We start from the raw sequence: 22,235 nt of genomic DNA on the forward strand, positions 1-22,235 counted from the left end.
ATTGATCTCCCTTTTCTAAAGGATGCTGCTTTATAATTCTTCAAATAATTCTTCAGCTAGCTTGTTTAGATCTTCTAAAGCAAGTAAGACCCAGAAAAATTCATCAATGTTTTATAAAACATAAGAAATGCAACAAGCTGCTTCTCATCTGACTGTGCTTTGTGGCAGAAGTGTTTTTCTGTGATTAATAACTAAGATCTGTAAATCTATGCAGAACTTATTCAAAATCTAAATTGAGAGGTTAATAACCTGACTACAACTTATTTGACCAGTACATAGAATCAAATCCATACAGAGATATATAATTTAGGAAACTTCATGTGCATTTCTCATAGACCTTACTACTCTTTCATCTTTTTTTAATTGAGTAGACTTAAAATCAAAAGGCAACAGACTTATTCACAAATACCACAACAAATATAAAAAGGAGTACAATGGACTTAAAATCAAAAGGCAACAGACATATACACGAATACCATGACAAATATAAAAAGGAGTACAAGTGTAAGAAGTGTAGGTGATAAAGGCATTTATGTGACATTATAAGGGATAACAGCAAAGATAATATGGCTGATTCTTTGACAGAGAAAATTTTTAAAAAGGACACTTCTAATACCAGGTATTACAAAAAAAAAAAAGACCAGATTTAAATAACAAAACAAAACAAAACAAACAAGCAAACAAACAAACATTAAACCCTCAATGAATCCAAACCTGAAACATGGCAGCAAGTTCCCATTCACGTTACAAGTTTAAAGCAAAGAACTCAGAGAACAGTGGCTGAGAAAAATTATTAAAATACTTTTGATAAGAAATAACCACAGATTTTTGGTACCAATTCTGGAATGCGTGGTTTCAGAAGAAAATAAGATTAATGAATGGTGGAGTACCCAAGTTTAGGGAAATGTTAAGCAGTGAATGCATCATTGCAGGACATTTACAGAAAATATTCTTCAGCCACGGTCATTACCAACTGTCATAACTGCAGAGCTAGGACTAGAAAAGTAAAACATATTCTGTGCAAATAGAAGAGTGAATATTACAGTTCAATAGCCTTCTAAAGAGTTTAACTTTTAATAATCGACACTATAGTTAATATTACAAATAAAAAAAAAAAATTTTCACAGTTTTATCCTGGATGTAAAAGGACTATATCAATCTTTGAAAATTACTTAATAGTTCTTCCTCAAATTACCTTAATGAAATAATAATTGAACAAATAAACAAGAAAAGCAAAGGGTATCTTGCTGGAGTGTAAACAGGTAGAAATGGCAATTAATTTTCACATATAAATAATAAATAATTTGAAGTTTCACTATGAATTATCTTTGACAAAAGCGAGTCATTAATATATGGCTATCCAATAGCCTTCAAACTCTAACTACTGGCTGAAATTATTAGGGCATATTAATATACAATCAAGCAAGTTTATTTGTCCATACATCCTTTCCTGCAGACCCATATACCACACAAAAAAATACCTAACATCTGCAAAACCAGAACAGATATTTGTAAACATTGACTCAGTACAAGTTTTCCCTCAAATACAAACATTTTTTGGGCGAGTCTGCTCGCTGAAAATGTCCTCATGAAATGGAAGAGATACTCCACTAAGTCAATGCAGTTACTAAATTACAATAGAGTCCTTTTTTATGCAGTGAGTCAAAATATCCACTTGCCAGTGTTTGTGATCATTATAACAGCACAGAATAAAACCAAGAGTTTTAAAAGAAGAGTTCTGTTACATACAGCCTTCAGGCCTTGGTGCTGGGAAACATGTTCCATACACTGTCAGAGTTACCACTGCTCTGCTTTTTATTACAGCTGAACCATGAGGTGTTAGTGTTGCATGTTTAACACCATCCTTCAAAAGAATTTATAGAATAAAAACCCTACCCACTTCTTGGGTTTTCATGCTGGAAAATTCAGTGTGAAAAAATCCTTTTAATTAACCACCCCTCGTAAGCTACTTTCAGTTTTATCCATGGTTTCCATTATACCAGATACAGGATAAATGAAGTCCAGAGATCTGGAAATGAAACTTCCTTTTCCCTGACCTCAGTTTGGCCACACTAGTTCCAAAATGTTCAGTTACAGCATCTGTCATTCAACCCCATCTGAAAGGAGGGTTATAAACAGAACTATTAGCAGTATCATATTCAAGGCAAAATTTATTTTTTTTAAATGCTCACAATCCATCTCCATCTATGATATAAATATATCAAAAAATCAACTCAGGTTATGTTTTTACATCTGCCATCACAATTATGTGATGTATATAGGATACATTTTCAAAGTACAAAGGAAAGATAAACTCCTCTTAAGCAACAAGAGGACACAAATAAGAGGTCAGGACAGACAGAATAAAACCTACAGTTACAGCTTTTTCAGCCAAAGAAACTATACATTCTTTAATAGTACTAAGAATCTACTAGTCTTAATTACTCACGTCATAGATACATGCAAAATAAGAGGATCAGAATGATACCTCACAGGTTACATAATGAAACACTGCAGCATGAAATCTGAACACAGACAGGTTCAGGGAAGCAGAGACATTGTGCTGGCCTTCAAACCTTGTCAACAGATACAATGAAGCAGTCATGCATTCCCACTCACACAATGGCTGCAGAACTTTTGCCAGTCAAAAGTCTGTGTGAACCCTGTCTATCTCCTTGCACTAAAGCAGAATAAAAATTTAACAAGTATTTTTCTAAACTCCAAGCAATCTGAGTAACACACAACATGAATTCTGAATATTCACAACAAAGAAGTTGTAAGATCTCATACAAATGTAACTCATGGATCCATCTTGTAATCGTATTTTTAACCTGTCTTGTGAAAGGAAACCTCTATCACTGCCATATCATAGCGCTTAAAAATATAGTTCAGATATTCTCCATTTTCTGTTCATGCTCTTTGATTTCTTTTCTTGCAAGCACTACAATAGCAATTTATGAGCTTCATTATTTTAATTTTTGATCTATTTTTTCTAATGCTTTCTTTCAAAATAACTTACATATTGTGAAAGCTTCATTCTGGCAAATAAATGTTCACAATTGAGTGGTTTGTTTGTTTGGTTTTTTTTAACCTAGTACTGAAATAGAACACTTTCAATGGTTTATTTCCCTTTTATTTTTAAACAACAAATACAAAATATTTTGACTCCACTACAAACTTTCTGTTCATTTTGCAGTTATATAATCTTTTACTTTAGTTACCTTTAACATCAAAAATGCCATTCCAAATTAAAACATTTCTTTGATTTCAATTTTTCATCAAACTCATTTGCAAACCTTTGAAACTTCATTTCAGCAAATTTATTTTTAGCCAAAGTTTTACCCAAGTTTTCTTAGTTGGCTGTCATCCACAAACGTGACAACTGTAATATCTATTTCATTAGCCCACTAGGTAATGATGAGCAACAGAATTATTCTTAACAAGAGAACCAAGGGATCCTTTGAACATGTTCTGAGAATAATAATACAATATGCTTTTCCACCCCAAGAGTGACACTACTGCCTCCTTGAAGACACCCACTTTACCATTATCTGATTGTTGTCTCATGAAACTTGCCTTGGGAAGCCTGGAACAGTATTACAAAAGCTAAGATACAGAAAACTCACTTCTTTTATAACTATATGGCCTTTCCTCTGGTCAGAGCAGGAAATCACCTTTTAAATTTTTTCCCCCAGATACATACAAACAGACTATTTTATAGTCCACAGTTAATGTAAAATTTCTATCACTTCTGTTAATCTGTCTCTGCTAAGGAAATTCACAGTTTCTAATAAGTTCATCTCAGGGACATCGTAAACATGAACAAATACAATGAATTATTTATTTACCAAACAATTCACCTGATTCTTTTGCATTGTCTATGCAAACTAAAACCTTAAAACAGTTTCTCTGTGAGAATTAAACTGCTGTGCCTAGGTAGTTCTTCAAAGGATTCTTCAGTCTGCTCACATTCCAAATTAATGTTCAATGTGGAAACCAACTATCCTAAACGCTGTCTATTTCACACACCACCAAGCTCAGTAAACACAGGGATGTGAATCAAGAAAATAGTGTACAAAGAACTCTGCAGTTTAAGCAAACTGTCTTGCTTCAGTTACTAGAGAGATGATATAAATGTACCTTATGAGTCACCCACCAGAGACGAGCCAGGAGGTTAATCTTGAAGTGTGCATAAGAATTAGATTACCAAACAGCTTTTCAGATTGACAGCTCCACAAAGCCAAACAAGCAAAACCAAACCAACTTATTTAGCTACAATTGCAGCCAGCACTGAAATAAACTTAAGTACTAAATGAGATTATGATCAGTGGGATGTGAGGGTGGGGAGCAGGTTGCAGAGAGGAAGGAGAAAGAAATTTTTTTAATTGACTGAGATCCTTGCATGAAATCTACACTGCTTGCATGCTTTCCACATACCTTGTCTGAATTCAGCTTTCCTAGGAATTTCTGCAAGATAGCACTTTGGCACAGGGAATGATGAAAACATTGGCCACGGATATAGACCACTGCCCTAGAAACAAGACCAGAAATAAATTAATTTAGTAGAAACATTAATAGCTTTTTCTCAATTAACATACAAAGGTACAGCTTCCAGTATTACAGCCTATGCACCAAAATTGTTTGATACTACAATTTCCAATGAGATGTGCTATAACTAAAAAATAGAAAATCCAAAAAGCATTTGAGAATATAATTTTTATGGTGTATATACCACTGACAGTTTTGATTTTACAGTTCCTTTTTTCAACCACAAAGGAAATTGCAAGTTTTATAAAAAATATAAAAAACCCCAACAACCTACTAAACGGTATTTCCAACTTTATACATTGATTTAGGTGTCTTTGTTGTGTTGACAGTAATCTGCATTTCATCTTTATGAGACTAACAGCCAGCGAGAAATAGAACATTTAAAGAAGTTGCTTAACAAACATTCCTTTGTTAGAACATTGATGAAAGCTCCAGGTATTAGATACTGCACATGGAAACCCAAGAATGGAAAAAATATCAAATAATACAAAGATAAATGGAAAACTAGTAAAGAAGACACAGAAATATAAAAGCAAAAAACCAAACAAATGGTATTCGTTTAAAAGTAACATTAAAATGGAGCAAAATAAACAAATCGTTGAACGTAGGTTCATGACAATCCCCCGACAGCAGGAGCAATGTATTTGCTCAGTGTATCACTTCTTTGAAACATTAACGCTTCATAAAGCTAAAGGTGCTCTGGTGTTAAATAATTTTTCACATGCTGAATTATCAGCAAAATGTTCAGTTAATGAAAGCAGAAGTTACAGAAAGAAACTGGTAAACTTCAAATTCTAACCTTATCTAATTCTCTCAAAGGCAAAATCCTTTCCTGTGGTCCTCCAATCAGATTTATCCTTACAAGAACATGGTTTCTCTCCACTGACAGACCATCAATTATAAAAACTCTGTGGAAAAAAAAACCAAACAAAACACAACAAACCTCAAAAAATTAGAAGCTTTGATTTACTGACTATTTAATTCAGAAAACTGAAAGAAGCAAGAATATTTTGAGAAACATACCAGAGTTAAAACATAGCCTGGAATACATATAGGCATAAATAAACAGAAACTTCAAGCACTTTGAGATGTCTCCAAGCATTATTATAACTTTGTGCTTCCCTACCTACTACTGATTAGAAAAATTTGAGCAATTACTGGATCCAAAAGAGTAGAAAATCTCACAGATTTTCTTATGTCACATAAAAATAATACAATTAGGGCAGTGACAGTTAATGGACCATAAAAATTTGCTCCTTATTTGGCCTACCAGTATATTTCTGCTGTCACAAATAAGCAGAGTTATTCATTACTTGAAACAGAGACAACTTGCTGTCTGAAGTCACTGTGCAGCCCAAGGTACAAAATTTTTGAAAGCAGTAACATCCAGTTTTTATTCACCAAGTTTCTTAATAAAAGTTTTGCCTTAGGAGGGAAATAGCAGCTTTCATCTTCAAATAGTAAATAACTATCATCTTCACCCACACTGTTTGACTAACATTCTGTAATGGTCCCATATAACAAACAGTAAGAGGAAAATACTTAAAACTCAGCATGCCATGAGAAAGGAAGAAATGGCAGTAACTAAATGACTGTCCGCTTCTGTCCCAAAAGTACATTTTTCCATTTGATAGGATGTGCTATGCAATTTTATTTAGAAGACAGCAGTGGAAAGTCATGGAAGCTGGAGAGTTGACTAAGCTACAAATAAACTGTTGGAGAGTTGACAAAGCTACAAACCAAACAATAACAACAACAACAAAAATACTCTCCCATAAAAACCCCAAAGTACTGATGATGCCTGTAATTCATGAACATTAAAACAATGCCCAGATTTTATATTAAATATATAACACTAAAAATATGTAAAATTAAAAGGCATACTTACATTCACAAGTTTTAGACACCTTTTATTTTAGAAACATCTTAAGAGCTGTTTGGATGACTAAAAAGTAGAAAAAACAACTGCTTTTTTATTTCTTATACTTTTGGGGTGAACATAGGAGAAAGAGAAGGCTATTGTATTGTGCCTATTGTATCTTTTCATAATTTTAAACTGCTGACAAACCTGCATGTAAGGAAACTTGTGGACATTAGAAACCAGAGTGACAGCATTTGTACATTTAAAGCTACTAAGGCATTCATGTATTTGTTCTCAGAAGAAGAGTTTGATAGTTAAAATAACATTTACATCAATCACTTCTTACCCTGGTCCTTCTGAAGTTTCAGTGACATTTTCCTCCTGAGCAGTTAGTAAAACTTGTGACACTTTATACTGAGTCTCCAAGAGTAAAAGGGTATTGAGCTCACAGCACAGCACATTTAACAGCCTGCAGAAGGACACATTGAAATGGTAGCACATCAGTCAGGACTCTGGTAATGCACAAAAAGACAAGGGTGCACATGTTTATGAGATTTTGCAATGGAAAGGGAGAGGAGGAAAAAACAACAAAAAACCCATTAGAAAAAACTCAGACACAACTAGGTCAGGAACACTCTTTTATATCCTTTTTAACCATTCAAGTGGCACAACCTTAAGCAAACAGGGAATGGTTCCCAACAGGTTTTTTTTGTTTGCACTGAACAACCAGAGAAAATACCCACTGGTCAGCTCAGTCTGCTTTTGAGTTTACATCACAGTGTAACAAAAATGATACAGGCTTAGTAAGACATTCCATGTGAAATATAAGGAAATTATACAATAACAGGCTGGTAAAGCAACTCAGAATTAGGTTGTCTGAAGGAGGAGGAAGGAAGGGAGGTAAAAAATTATCTTTCATTTAGAAAAGAGGCTTTTAAGCCCTTCTGTATAATCACATTTAACACAGTTCAAAAGCAATAAAAGATTTAACATGTAACATAACCAACAAATCTTCTGGGTTGGGTTTTTTCAGAGAAACACAAATGGTAAATGAAATGAATAATAACAAGTGCACAAGACAGTACATTATATACAGTTTTCTTTCGTAACTTTGGGGCAAATTAACAGGGTAAGTACTCCAATATATTTTCATATAAATCTGAAATAAAGCAATCCAAATAATATTACTTTTTCTTTTAACTAATCTATTCACTCTAAAACCACAACAGAATAATTTCATTGAGGGCTTCCAGTTCAAGGAAAACAATGTAACTAAACATTCTTGTTACTGGTTTTATTTCCTATTTTAACACAGTCATAAAATGCAACATAAATTAAGGCTGATCAGCATTATATTTTGCATTCACATAAGATTTTATATGAACTAGAAAATATACTGTTTTAAATTCATGGTCTGTTAGTCAAAGCTTATTTTCTTCCATGTAATTCCTAATATGTTTCTACTGACAATAGCAAAAACGCATAAGCCATTCTCTCAATAATTTAACACCTGCAAATTCATACAGTTGTGGCCAAGGATTAAACAGCCAAGATGAGGATACATCTCAGTTTTTTTCCTGTTGTTTTTTAAACAACTTGATCTGTTCAGTATCAGTACTCTTCAGCTTTATTTCTTTTACATTAACTATTTGGTGACATCAGTTTGTTCTCAGTACTTTTCTAAATCATACAAGAAGAAATGACAGTTCAACTATAATTTTTATTATTATTTAGAAAAAAAAAATGAAAAAAAAAAAACAAATAGAAAGAGCACTGAAATCATTATGAAGATGGGTAATTTTTTTCTGTGAAATACAATAAATGGCAAAGACCAGCAGTTAAAAACCACTTGGAAGAAGACTAGTAGCTGAGAATGCTTTATAACATCATCTCCTCTGGTAGGCAAGACAGAGCGAAAAAAAAACCCCAAGACCAACCAACCATGAGCAAATAAAATTAGGTAGATAGAATAGTGGTAGAAAAAATGACGAAATATATAAGATCTAGTGTAAGCAGCTGCTGCTTGGGCATTCAAATGAAATTTACACCTATATAGAAAAATACATTTAAAAATGCTACTGTTGAAGTACAGGTTATTTGGTTAATAGTAATATTAATTACCTTCCAAAGTCATAAATGTATAAAGTTTCCAATTAAAAAAAAAAAACAAACAACACCTATGTTTTATAGTTAAGTATATCTGTAACCATGCTTGAATACAGCTATGGAGTTTTTCTTCCTTTGGTTTGTTTTTGGAACATGAGAATTGGATCAGACTCCCCATCTCAATATCTCATCTATAAGAAGTACATGCTTGGGAGAATGTATAAAACCTTTACAGATATAACACAATTTGATTAAAGCATATATTTTTGAGATATGTTTTTAAATTTTCTTTAGAAAGCAGAAGATAGAACTCTCAACCTAAATACTGCTGAAAATTGGAAGATACACTTTGATGAAGTTCTTGTACCTGGGAAGAACCCAATGCAACAGTACAGGCTGGGGACAATCAGTCATAAAGCAGCTTTGCAGACAAGGACCTGGGGGTCCTGATGGTCAATAGTTTGAACATGAGCCAGAAACATGCTCTTGAGGGCAACACCATCCTGGGCTGTGTAATAAAGAGTGCTGCCAAAAGTCACTTGAGGGAGGTGACCCTGCCCCTCTACTGGCTCTGGTAAAGTCATACCTGGAGTGCTGGGTCTAGTTTTGAGCTCCCCAGTAACAGCATGACATGAATGCACTGCAGCAGGTCCAACAAAAGGCCAAGGGGACGATAAAGGCTTGGGCCATCTGACACAGGGAAAAGCTGAGAGAGCTATGATTGCTCAGCCTGAAGAAGAGGATCCTCAGGGGAGATCCTGTCATTGTGTATAAATATCAAATAGGAAGGTTTGAAAATTTAGTCAGACTCTTCTCAGTGATACCCAATGAAAGGACTAGATGCAAAGGGCATGAATTGAAAGACAGGAAATTCCATTTTAATGTAATGTGATGGTGGTAAAATAGTGGAACAAATTGCCCAAAGATGCTGCAGGATTACCAGCCTTGACAATATTCTAAACCAGACTGGACACATCCCTTAGTAAAGCTCTGTAGTTGAACCCACTTTGAGCAGAGCAGTTATACAACACAATCTTCCATCTCCCTTTCAATTCTGATTATGTAATTCTCTGATCGTTAGTAGCAAGATATACCATACATCCAGGAACCAACTGCAATGCATATAAAAGTTTATCTGAAGGCAGTCCTTTATAGAAGAGTAGTTTCAAAAAAATTCAGAAATATCAAAATACATATCATAGTTGTAAAAATATGCTAGGAATAAGTAATTTTGTTCTGAATTCTGCATTTCCTGCCTTATCCATTTTTCTTGAAAGGTGCTCCCTGGATTCTAGCCCTTCAACTACAATTTCACAACTAATACTTCACTGCAGAAGTCCCTAATCTAAAAGAAAGCATTCTTACCAGTCTTTTGTTCCACAGGCTATCTCCTTGGTTTTGGTATGTGGAATCATAATGACTTCTTTAATTATGACACAACAAAAAGTCCTTCGTGGGGTATAGATCAGCTAGTAAATCTTGCTAATTTTTATGCCATCTCTCTAATTTTTTTTGCCTGAAAATAATATAATAAACTGCCCATGATTTACTCTGAGTTGCTAAAAACCCATATTATGAGGATAAGTTATTAACAACTAAATATTTTTTCTAGGAGTTCCTTTTAAGAACACAAAACAGTATGCTCTTTGTTCTTTTTCCCAATGTCAAACCAGATTTCTCTCTAACAGGACCTTTATTATGGTAAACCCAATTCTATTTTTCTGTAGTTACTACTATACCACCATACACTATTCTTCTTTACTTTCATATGTTCTTTCCAAAGCCACACTGATGTTCTGTCCTTACTTCAGGCGTATCTGCTAATACTCAGCTGGTGGTGAAAGATGCAAGATACTGTTCACAGCTGTAACAGTCTGTGGTGGGTTGACACCAGTCAGCAACTAAGCATCCACCCTGCTTCTCACTCCCTTGCCACTTGTGCCTGGCCAGTCTCTGACCAATGAGACCTGCAAGACCAACCTCCAAGGCCCTTAGTTTTTACTACTGAGAGGGATGCTATATAGTATAAAACATTCCTCTGGTCAGTTTAGATCAGCTGTCCCAGCTGTTTTCATTCCCAACCTCTTGCACATTCCTAGGTATGGGCAATGTTGATAAAAAAGAAAGCCCTGTCGCTGAGCTGTTGCTTGCACAGTGTCAGTGGAAACATGCTGTGTTATCAATACTCCTTTAGTCCCAAATTCAAAACACAGCATCCATGTGGGGTGCTAGTAAAAAACTTCACCCAAGTCTGTATGTACTCCAGAAAAACAAGATAAAATTTTATGCTATAAGCAGCACAAAATTTCCACCACATAGAAAAAAGAAAGCAGCTCATCCAAAGTAAACTATACTACAACCTCAGTAATAGATGTGTGCATGCAGCATAAAATGACCAACTAAACACAAAATGCTTACATCTCTGTTATAGACAGTGACATGATGCTGAAATAGAGGACTAAACCAGTCCTTAGTAAAAGGTTTTCTTTTGGCTTGTAGTTACTGCCTTCTACTGATATAGACACGGCTGAATCAGGCCAGTGCAAAATACACAGCATGATATTTGTACTGAGCTCAGCTGTGGGGCAAGGTAAGGTGCTATTTCTTTTTTTTTAATCTCTCAGGAATAAATATTAAAAATTGAAGAGCAATATAACAAGGACTGGAACCTCTGTGCAGAAGCAGGACCTCCTTTTCACTAAATGACTATGTACAACAAAAGTGAAATCCAAAGCCAAATTTGCATTAAACAATTCCAGTGTCATCATCATGGGGGACAGCCTCAAAACATTTAACATCAGAACTTACATTAACAACTTTATTTATTCTTTATTATGCATTAAGTAAGAGCTTAAGCTTCAATGAGTACATGGATCCAAACAGTGAATGGTAATTATTATCAAGTGCCTGACCAGTAGACAGAGGAAACGGCTAAAAAAAAAATAAACCCTAAAGAAGTCAAAAGCCACTTAGTGTTGGAACACAAAGGGCATTTGGAAGCTTCAGCCAAGCAAAGATTTGTACACTGCCTTTGCAAACTGAACAAAAGGCATTAGCAATGACCAGACAGAGGATGCCTCTGCACTTGGTCTAGCTAAAGGACTGAGGCTTCTAATTGTTCCACTGAGGGCAATGCATGGTTTTGAAAAAAATTATGAATTTCTGGATAGAGGAGTTACAACTTTGGTGCCTGGGGTGCTGGTAGCTACTACCTAAGGGCAGTCATGTTTCTCTCAGTAAGAAAACTCAGGGACTAATGTATTCCTTACAATGTTTTCAATGTGAAAAGATTTTCAAAAGACCACCTACACCATTTCAGCTACCCAATGTACCTACAAATTGCATGTAAGGTAAACAAAAATGCTTTGCATGAGCATCACTTGCCACGCTAGAGGACTCAGAAGTGAAAAGTTTTACTTTCCCTCAGTTAAGTAAAGAAAAAAAAAGTCAACAAACAAGTGACATCTGATCACAGAATCTACTGTTCCTATTTTATTAACAATTATTTGTTTTAAATGAATAAACCCAATGAACTTCTACTAAAGTATAAGTTAGAAAAAAATTGAATTAACTGTGTAACTACATGATGACAGATAATGTGGAAGCACTGTCACATAATCCTGTTGCAAATCCCCATCACTAGCAGTCCCTACTAATCCAGACCCTGTCCCCTTTTACCTTTGGATTCTTCTACTCATAATGGTTTTTAATAAAGAGAAAGGAAAAGAGAGTAAATATAAACAGCATTGTGTTGCAGTCATTGAAATCACAGATTCTCTTAATTAACAATACAGTTAATGCAAGTACAATTAAGAAATGACCTATTTCATATGCTGAGGCTACCTCATTATTAAAATGCAATTATATAAAAGGGGTGTTTACAATGCAGTTGACAAAAGTAATGGAGAAGAATGCAGGGGTGTTTATTATTTGTATTTTCTAAACTCACAAAGTTATCTTTTGCCTATCACATTTTTTTTTCATTTAATTCATTCACCTGGATTTCACTGGAATGCTCTAGATTAAATTTTGACAGAAATGTGATGCTTTAAGGCAAATTTCAAGATGCTGATTGATTTTGATGTCAGTAAAATATAAGCCCTTTAAATTTTCTTTCCAAAATCTTTCTCTGCTAGGTTTTTAGGGCAACAGAAATAGTTACAATGCATTTTTATCATTCTCTGCAAGAAAACATAAACAAGTAAGCATGAAAATATAAACAAAAAACATATTCATCATAATATTTTATATGACAAAGAAAATGTGACCTAACAATGGCAAAATCTTTATTACACAAACCTGAAAATAACAATTCAATATTATTTTTCTATTTGCAGCAGACAGTAGATTTACAATCCTGAGGCTAACACAGATGAGCATTTGACTTAGACTAATATTTACAATTTTCTATAATTCCACAGAAACAGAAATGCATTTATTCACACAGAGCACTGTCATAAATACTGGGTTTTCAGCCTTGCCTCAGAGAAGCCTAAAACAAATCTATTTTCCATTTCAGTTCAAATTACACTTCGACAAAATGGGTTCTCTTCAGAGATCTCTAATGATAGGCAAACACATTGTGTCTTTAAAATTAAACAGTCACAATTTGCATATCTGAAGGAAAAGGGTTTACATTCAGAATTTTCCAGGTATTTCCCTGCAGAAGGCCAAACTCTTTAACAGAGTGCTCTCCTTGTCATTTGATGCTCACTACCAGGAGGCACCTCAGTGAACAAGTGTGGAGCTAACAAAGGTCCTTCTGATTAAGAATGTACATACAAAAGATCTTTTGACTTCACAAAATTTAGGAGTTTTATTGATTTATGCTCAAAATAAGCCACTGGGAAAAAAATAAGATAGCCAACGAAAAAAAAAGGTCTTGTTTTCCTCTCTGAAGTATTCAAATGCCCCTTACTGCCATTTTATCATATATCCACAAAAAGAGATTCCAAGAACAGTATGTTACAAAAGTACACTATTAAGTAAAGGGAATTTTTGCAAATCTGCCTGTAAACCAGGTCTTATCCCCTCTCACTGCCCACAGTCTAGGCATATTCCAGTAATGTTGTTTCTCCTTCTGTTTTTCACTCAAGCCCACACTAATTGAGTATCTTCTAATTTATTTTGGGGTATTGATACTGTTTAGAGACAGGATTAGCAAAGCTAGAAATTTTTACTCTGCCACACTTTAATCCAGCTAACGAAACAGTGCCAGTAACATTCACAGAAAACCTATTTTCTGAATAAAGAGAACAGCAATATGTAAATGGCTGAATAATGCTTCAGGTAAAGACTTTAAAAATATATATATTATGCATATATTTTCTCGGCAGGCTGTTAAAACTCAAAACCCATGAATGCATTTACTGTACTGAAATACTAGACAAATTGTGTTGATAATATATAATATCATTAACCTGAAAGATTCCTTTATTAATATAAGTTAGAGACAGTTAGAGAGCTCTTCAAAGAGTTTGGTCTTAACAGGGAGCTGGTGAAGACTTTTAGTGCCACATTTTAAGAAAACTGTTATTTCTCATATGCAATATCTTTTAAAATCAGATTGATGGGTATAGTTTTATCAGAGAAATAAAGCTGATCATTAAACTAAGAAAATACTCTCTGTTTAGTATGTAAAAAAATATTGCTTTAATTATTGCTCTGAATGTCATTTCTGTAGGATTTGTGCTCTGATGGCAAGTTCAGAAGCTTATAAAACAGAAAGATCACTGAGAATTTCTGCATTAGCTCCCATGCATCCAGATTTTCAGCCTGTACAAAAGAGTGCCTAAGACAGCCTTCAGTATTCTTTTATCAACTGATATTGGCCAACTGGGAGACTTCTCAATTCTAAATAAGTGTAAATCTCCTTTGAAGCTGAAAGCTGAACTAACAATGTGAAAGTCTTTCTATACAAAAATTAGGAACTGTCTATATAATTAGACATTTCTATTCCTATCTCCAACTTCTTGCCTAAGGTTTCCCTTTAATAAATAAATAAAAATGATAGGAACACCTTTTTTTTTCTCCAATTAGTTTAAAAGGACTTTCAAGTGAACAAATCTCATGGCAAAAACACACAATAGATTCAATTAATGTAATACCAGATCACTGTCTGAAACTACTGAAGAACCATCCTAGGCCAAGATACTTCCAAGAACTTAAAAACAAACAAACATAAAAAAAACAAACAAAAAATCAAACCAAAAACCACAAACAAACAAACAAAATCCCTAACAAAACCAAACAATAACAACAACAAGAAAACCAAAAGAACCATAGATTGGAAATTAACCACAGCTTGCGGTGGAACTGCGTATTTCACCCTTGATCACACAAACCCTAATCTACATGAATGCACCATAGAGTATTCTTTAAAGACTAAGAGATATTGGCTATGCCCACCATATTTTGCTTCCCTATGTTTTCCCTTTGCTTTCTACTGCATGCATATCACTTTACAGTGGTTAAGCTTGAAAAGTGAAGTTGACAGCAGAGCCTCTACTGGACTGTCCTTCAAAATTATAATTCAGAATCCTACTTATTCAAAATGAAGAAAACTACTCACCAGAAAATGCCATAATGACACTACAAACATAAATATATACACCTGTGCATTTTGCATTAAACAGACTGTGGAAATACCTATGTATTTTATGCTTTATATGCAATCACACATCTAATAACCAAAATGACTTGCAGAAGTTGTTTAACAATCAAGTAAATGTGTAACTGTTTTGAAAAAGAAAAGCAGCACCTCACAGTAAAACCTGTAAGTTCAACAGATCTGAAGTTCAACACTCAACTATGGGTTGAATTGAGCCACATATATAGTGTATGGCTGTGTAGATCTGTGAACAATTAAAAGAAGGTGGGTTTGGCTGTACTGTTGGTATTAAGTCTAGCAGAAATGTTTCCAGACAATTGCTTCACAAAATCATACTGTTTTTCAATGCTGCAATTATCACCTAAATATTTAATTTCTACATAACAGTAAAGAGAAATTAGATCTTTTGCTATAATTTCCACATTTTCAGATCTGTTCAGCATCTAATATTATTTTGTATAACTACCACTGAACTTAGAACTCTTGATGGAATTTGGTCAAGGCAAATCAACTACGCAAGGCAAGGTTCATTTTACGTAACATGTAATGCTGCAGTCAGTAGCATTCACAGGAAAGATCACGGAACTTTGAAATGAACTGTACACTTCTCATGTTCAGGTATTATAGGCCACGGTTACTTGTAAGTCTTAATACTCTAAATAAGTCTTAATACTGTAAATCCTGAGTTAGAAGGGACCCATTAGGATCTAGTCCAACTCCTTGCCCTGCACCCCAAGGACACCCCAAGAATCACAGCACATGCCTGAGAGTGCTGTCCAATTGCTTTTTTGAACTCTGTCAGGCTTGGTGCTTTTGTCACTTCCCTGGGGAGCCTGTTCCAGTGCCCAACCACCCTTTATTTTAAACTGTAAAACATCTCATTTTCTCTTGATCCTAATTAAATCAATGAAAGTTCTGTCAAGTTTTCTATGGAGTCAGTATAATCCTAAACGAAGGACAATTTTTTTTTTTCAAATTTCATCTTAAGACTTCTCATTCCTATATAAACTAGTGATTTCCTCCAAAGCAGCATTTATAACTTCTGATTTATATGTCAAAATGATATATACCTCCCAACTCCAATCTCTGCCATTGTTCATCTCCACTATGCTCATCCTTATCAAGAGATTGTACTGTATCTTATGGTCATTCATATACAGTATGAAATAATTTTACTGTGATATTAAAGTATAAATATGGCTGCAAAAAGCTAATGTTTCAGAACTCAATCAGTTGAGCTATATCTTGCTCAAGCAAGGTAATCAAAGTTTTCCATGTTATGAAGTACAATCCAATAGATTTTTATTTCTAATTTCTAAAATAAATGTCTAAAATAAGTTCCCAACAAAAATGTGAATTCAAGGATATATATAGACATCCTTGGAAACACAGAATAAAAATGCAGAAACTAATTTCTATGTTAAAATTATAAAGCACTGAATATTACAATACCTGAGCATAACAGTGTGAGCATCTTTTTAAGTGTACCTTTAGGTTCTAGAAATATTTGGAATCAAATGATACACTCCTTAAGTTTTTGTGAAATAGGTGATAATTAAGCAAATAGTTAAAAACAATTTTAAGTACAGGGAAACTACATATATGACATAAACATAGTAAAAATAATTTTAGTATTTTGGTGTACAGCGGATGTACAACTTGTTTTTCACAGTCAAGTAGGCAAAGTAACATGCAATTTCTATCACTGCTTCTCATATTACAATATATCAATTTACAGATAATAAGATTAGATACGTCACTGTTCTCATTTTGTAGGCCATTTTTCATTTAATCTTCTTATGGTAAAAAAAGGGGGGAATTTCACCTTCATACATAATAAAACCCAAACAATGTTATCTTGTCAGAAGCAACACATCCAAGCATATTACATCCTATTTAGTTAATGTGAGCAGAGAATAAAAAACATGCATCTTACCTCAGACCAAATACATGGGATTGTTCATAATTGAATAAGGAATGAATTTTAGCCTCTGAGTTCAAAATTATAAGCCTGTCAATGATATCCTGTCAAAGGAAGAGAAATGTAAAAAACCATGCATGTTTTTATAATTTAAGCACATCATAGTTTCATAGGGATATTTACTATTGAATGATAGCTATTATTAAAACACACACTAAAATTATTTCAGCAACAGGAGGTGTTTTCCACACAAAAGTCAATGGCAAAATTGAAGGCAAAAATGGCAAAACCATATAGAAGGTTAGGAAAAAAATCTATTAAAAAATATAAACATACAAAAAGATCTTTGCATATCAACTATCCTAGTTCTTCTTTAGCATTAAACCACCAAAAAAAAAAAGTTAAAAATGTTTTGTATGTTTGAAGTGTGTACATGTCTACTTTAATAAAGGGAACAGCAACTCCTTCAGTACAATAACCCTTTCTCACACCGGTTAGTACTACATGCTTCAAGACACAGCCATTTAGTCTTGGTTTAACAAGGCTTGGCTCAGATGTTGAGGCTTACACCTTTCATCTTGGAGCATCTCATGTAGCAGACAATGACTTGTAACTGCTTCCCACTTCTTCCACAAAGCCAACCCAATTATCTTCCCCTCTGGCTCACTTGCATATGCAAACTGCTTCTGAAAAAATTATTTCATTAAAAAAACTAAGGAATGAACAAAAACATTCAGTGAAGTTATCATGTCAGAGAGAGATTGTTGTGCTATGGTTACAAGAAACAGATCACAAAATCCTTAAGAGTTTTGTTTAAACTCGATTAAAGTTTTATTTTCTCCACATTTTAGAAGTACAGTTTCAGAGACAGATGAGGGAGTTATTATTCACCTAATTAGACCAATGAGTCATTTCAATAAGATATGAAGGGAAAGTTAAGACCCATACTTTAATGAAATTAACAAAAGCTCCAGTTTTCAATGGAGAAAAGTAAAAAGCATGAGTAAAAATCACAATAGTAAAAAAAAAAGTCTAGAACTTTTCAAAGTAAACTGTCTTCACAGAATGTACTCTTATATAAAATACAGTGAAAGCATACTTTTCTTATTAGATTGTTGGGGCAGTGGGGGAGACAGTTTTTTCCACATAATTTATTTACAATAAAATTCTCAATTAAAAAAACTCAACTTGGACCTCAAGGCTGTTGATAAAATTGATAATGCAAGCAATTGATTTGTTTGGGAATTAAGATTTTTTCAGATATCTGTGCATACAAAGAGTTAAATGCTAAGGGATATTTCTCTGGCATTATCTTCCTTTTCTCATTTATAAATCAAAGCTTGGAGCGGCAAAAGAGTACAAAGAGCAGGCACAGTGAGAGGACTATTGAGAACAGAGATGAAGCTCTGATTTGGGATTTTAGGAAGCAAGATAATGAATCAGATCTAACACAGGATTACATCCAAAAAATGTGTGGATAGATTTGCAGTGCTCAGCTACAGAACATAGCTTAAATATTACAGGTCAGATGTCATCTACTTTGAATACCTAAGACAAGCCATCTAAGATTCTATAGAATCACTGAAGAAAATCACCTTTTTAATGTCTTTCAAAGCTACAGGTCTAGAGGGTACCTTCCAAACTAGATTCCCCTGCATATATACGCTGCAGAAGCCCTCAAAGACTGGAGACAAGCAGAAAACCCTCATTTATGTATTGCATCCTCTAAAATAATTTTACATGCCAAACACGGTAAAGAGAAATCTTGCATGTATTAAGAAAAAGTTTCCTAAGGGCAAAAATGAAAACCTGATTAGTCTACAGTAAAAAGCTGTAAAAGTTGTTATCAACTATCACAATTACCAGTTGTTATCAATTGATAATCTGTTCAGTCAATGATACTAGTCACATTTATCTGAGCTAGTCAGATAAAAATATAAAGGAGGTAAAAATGTTTAAATCCTGGGTATTCAAGAAATAAAGGATATACAAAATTGATTAAGTTCTATGCATTAGCAAATATAGTTTAGCTTAAACAAGTCACATTCTCTGGCAATGTGACACAATTCAGAAAAAATAAGACACACAATCAAATCTTCTAGTGGCACAGAAGTTGCTTTTACTTTGCTTCTTGTAGTTATAGCCAGTCAAAATCTTTTACCTATTGTTTTCTGGAATCACTGCCCAAAAACATGGTCATAACAAACCTGTATCTCTTCTTAACTTCAGAAGTTTTCTGAGTACTTGGACTCAGTCATTATATGTTAAATAAACATTAGAGGATCTGACCATTTCCTTTCTGTTAACTACATAATCTTGGATGCCTATCTTACATAGCTAGGCGTGTCTTGGATGGCGAGGCTTACGAAACCCATTGCTGTACAGTAGTTAATTGAAACAAGCCTCATCCAAAATATCTCTATCTCCTCAGGGAACTTTGAACAATTCTGTCAGTATTGGCATTGCTAAAAACCAAAAAAAATTCATAAAAATACTCAAGTGCCTCTAAAGCTAAAATAACACTGGCTTTCAAAAGTTGCAAAAATCATTCTTGAGATCTACCACAATTTGAATGCTCTCAAATACTTATGATCTTCAGCATACATCTTCCTGACTCAGAGTTCATTAAAAAACTTGATAATTCAACAAAGCTATCCATCGGTGAACTCACTAGCATTGAGTAGATTGGAAAAATGTAATTTATCATGCAATTTCCTCCTGAAATCATCAAAACAGTATTGCAAAAAAGCACTCAAAAATCCCTTCCAAACATAATATACCCTATTACAATAAACTCTGTCTACACAACTTAAAATATCACCAATCCAGAGACTGTGCTAGACAAACACTTCAACATAACAGCAATTTAAAGTGCTAACTCATTATGAAAAAATCTGATTTTAACTGCCACACAAGGTCACAAATTGTCTGTGCTTTGTAGATGAGAAAAAAAGCCATAATTGACTGCAGTAGAATGATTGAATACAAAATAATACCAAATACAGAAATAGTGAAGCTATTTCTCTGAAGTATGTCTTAATCAGTAGCTTTCCAATTACTGATTTTTTCCTTTGTGTGAATTATGTGTCCTATTAAAAAATAGCCTGAGGTATGAGGCCTTTGTGTTTTCATTTTGTTTTTATTTCTTTTATTCTTTTTAAATCCATAGATAGTGTGACAGAGAAATGCTGAATAAAGTGCAAGTATATGTATTTTCCAACATTTTCCCATATGTACCTGTATGCACATACAGACATGATTATTTACTTACCTTTTCTTTGTGAAAAAACAGAATTCTAACACAAGTCAGGAAAGACAATCCTTAAATTAGGCATCAAAATTTATATTACCTTTAAGATTTCAAAATGAAAATTTAGGTTAATATGAAGTGATATGTGCATATACTGCCCTCATGCTGTATATAATACAAAATGCAGAAAAATTCAAAATCTTTCAATAAGAAAAAAACTTACTGTTTTATAACAATAACATTTACTCAGGTAAAAATGTCTTCACTGAATTATATTTCCTCCAAAATACTTACAATGATATCTGTGGGTACTTCACGGAACGAGTACATGGGTTTATTTGGTATATCTCGTTTACTCAGGAGCTCAAAAACTGCTGGGTAAGTGAGCAAGTTTACCAGAAACAAAAACGACTAGAGGGAAAAAAAAAAAAAGGAAGGACAACAGGGAATATTAATCAATTAAGTGCAACCAAGTAAGTGTTAGGAATTATTTGTCATTTCCATTAACTTTGTTCTTATCCTTTACAGGCTGAACTTAACATAAAGAGACCTGTCCAAAATAAGACTGCAAACCTTGGTAGGCATCTATGTAATCTAAAAAGGCAGTAGTGTCTGAAATATCTATTACCTATCAAATTGTACATACAATTTTGAAAATCACATTATTCCATTACCACTTAATTCTAAAATCTTGAGACAAAGAATAATCTAAAATGTCACTCTTCCTGATTTTATTGAAGTAATCTGGACATAAACTGACAGCCAGCACTTAAGACTTAGTTTTGTCATGATTTTTATCTATTATTTCATAGTTAATCCTTAGCATTGTGAACTGCCATGCAACATAAGAATCCTGTATCAGTCATCATTTAACTAGTGTATTATACCAATTTTGACACGTCCCAAGAAGCTGATACAATAAAAATTTACAGAAAGGTATGTATCATCCTATCTGAACCACAGCACTGTTTCTTTCCATACAAAAACAGAAGATTAAATAATTTCTCACCTTCTGACAACTTTGGTCAATAGGGTCAACTGGAGTAGATTTGGGTTGGGTTATTCTAAAATCATCTTTTCCACATTCCAAAAGAGTCCATAATTCAGTTACAAGTGCCTTTATAAAGCCTAAAAAGAATGTTTGTTCTAAGCATGAGTTTCATATTAGAAATGTTTTACACGACAATTCTAACCAAGATTTGCAAAATGTCTCTATACTGAAGACTGAAATTTCCTAACAGATTGCCTTAGGGTTACTCTCCCTGGTATTCTCGATCCTGTAGTCAAAACTACCTTTCTAGAGCAGTCTGCTTATGTTCAGTCTATAATCTGCAGCAATGGTTTCCAAAGACTATTATACCAGGGCAGGATTACAGACATATATCTTCTATGTAAATGAGCTTCTGACCTTCTTTAAAAAGTTAACTGCAATGGATCAAGGCTTAGCTAGTATTGTCTCTGTGGTTCTAAAAATACAGATTCGCTATAACTCATAAATAAATTATAATAGACCATAGTGAAAAGGACTAGAAAAACCCCAACTTTAAGAGAAGCACTACTAGCTGAATTTAAATTGTTAAAATTTAAAATGTTAAATATTTAAATAGAAGAGGAAAGAGCCCTCATACTCTGAAATTATCAAATGTAAGGGTTTAAAATGCTGATTATTTTTGGTATATCATTTGTCTCTGATGCCAAAGGGCATAAAAGGGCCATAAGAAGCAATTTGACTGAAAACCATACAAAAGGACAGATGGGTAACTCCTCAGTGGATCTGCTCCCCACTTTATGAAAAATCCCAGAGGCATAAATAGTAACTAACTAACTAAGAAATGAATCAGTTTCCTTGACTGGCAGAATTTGCCTGCCTTTCTGACAGTCTTTCATTCAACACCAGCCCCTTCTAGACACTCAGACGATTTGCAACTTTTGTACCTCA

At 33.9% G+C, this 22,235-nt stretch overlaps 1 protein-coding gene across 1 annotated transcript in view; it reads right to left on the bottom strand.

The window, feature by feature from the left end:
- The window catches only part of TBC1D32 (TBC1 domain family member 32), a 74,807-nt gene that overhangs the window by 27,481 nt on the left and 25,091 nt on the right, over nt 1-22,235 (bottom strand). The window contains exons 21-26 of the mRNA XM_041423747.1: nt 21,306-21,424; nt 20,591-20,707; nt 17,062-17,150; nt 6,756-6,878; nt 5,348-5,456; nt 4,438-4,531 (exon numbers count right to left, since the gene is read on the bottom strand). Coding sequence (XP_041279681.1) covers nt 4,438-4,531; nt 5,348-5,456; nt 6,756-6,878; nt 17,062-17,150; nt 20,591-20,707; nt 21,306-21,424 — 651 coding nt within the window. The remainder of the gene's footprint in view (nt 1-4,437; nt 4,532-5,347; nt 5,457-6,755; nt 6,879-17,061; nt 17,151-20,590; nt 20,708-21,305; nt 21,425-22,235) is intronic.

The sequence above is a fragment of the Onychostruthus taczanowskii genome, unplaced genomic scaffold (genome assembly GCF_017590055.1).
Source record: "Onychostruthus taczanowskii isolate IOZ18803 unplaced genomic scaffold, ASM1759005v1 scaffold8, whole genome shotgun sequence".
Classification (NCBI taxonomy): domain Eukaryota; kingdom Metazoa; phylum Chordata; class Aves; order Passeriformes; family Passeridae; genus Onychostruthus; species Onychostruthus taczanowskii.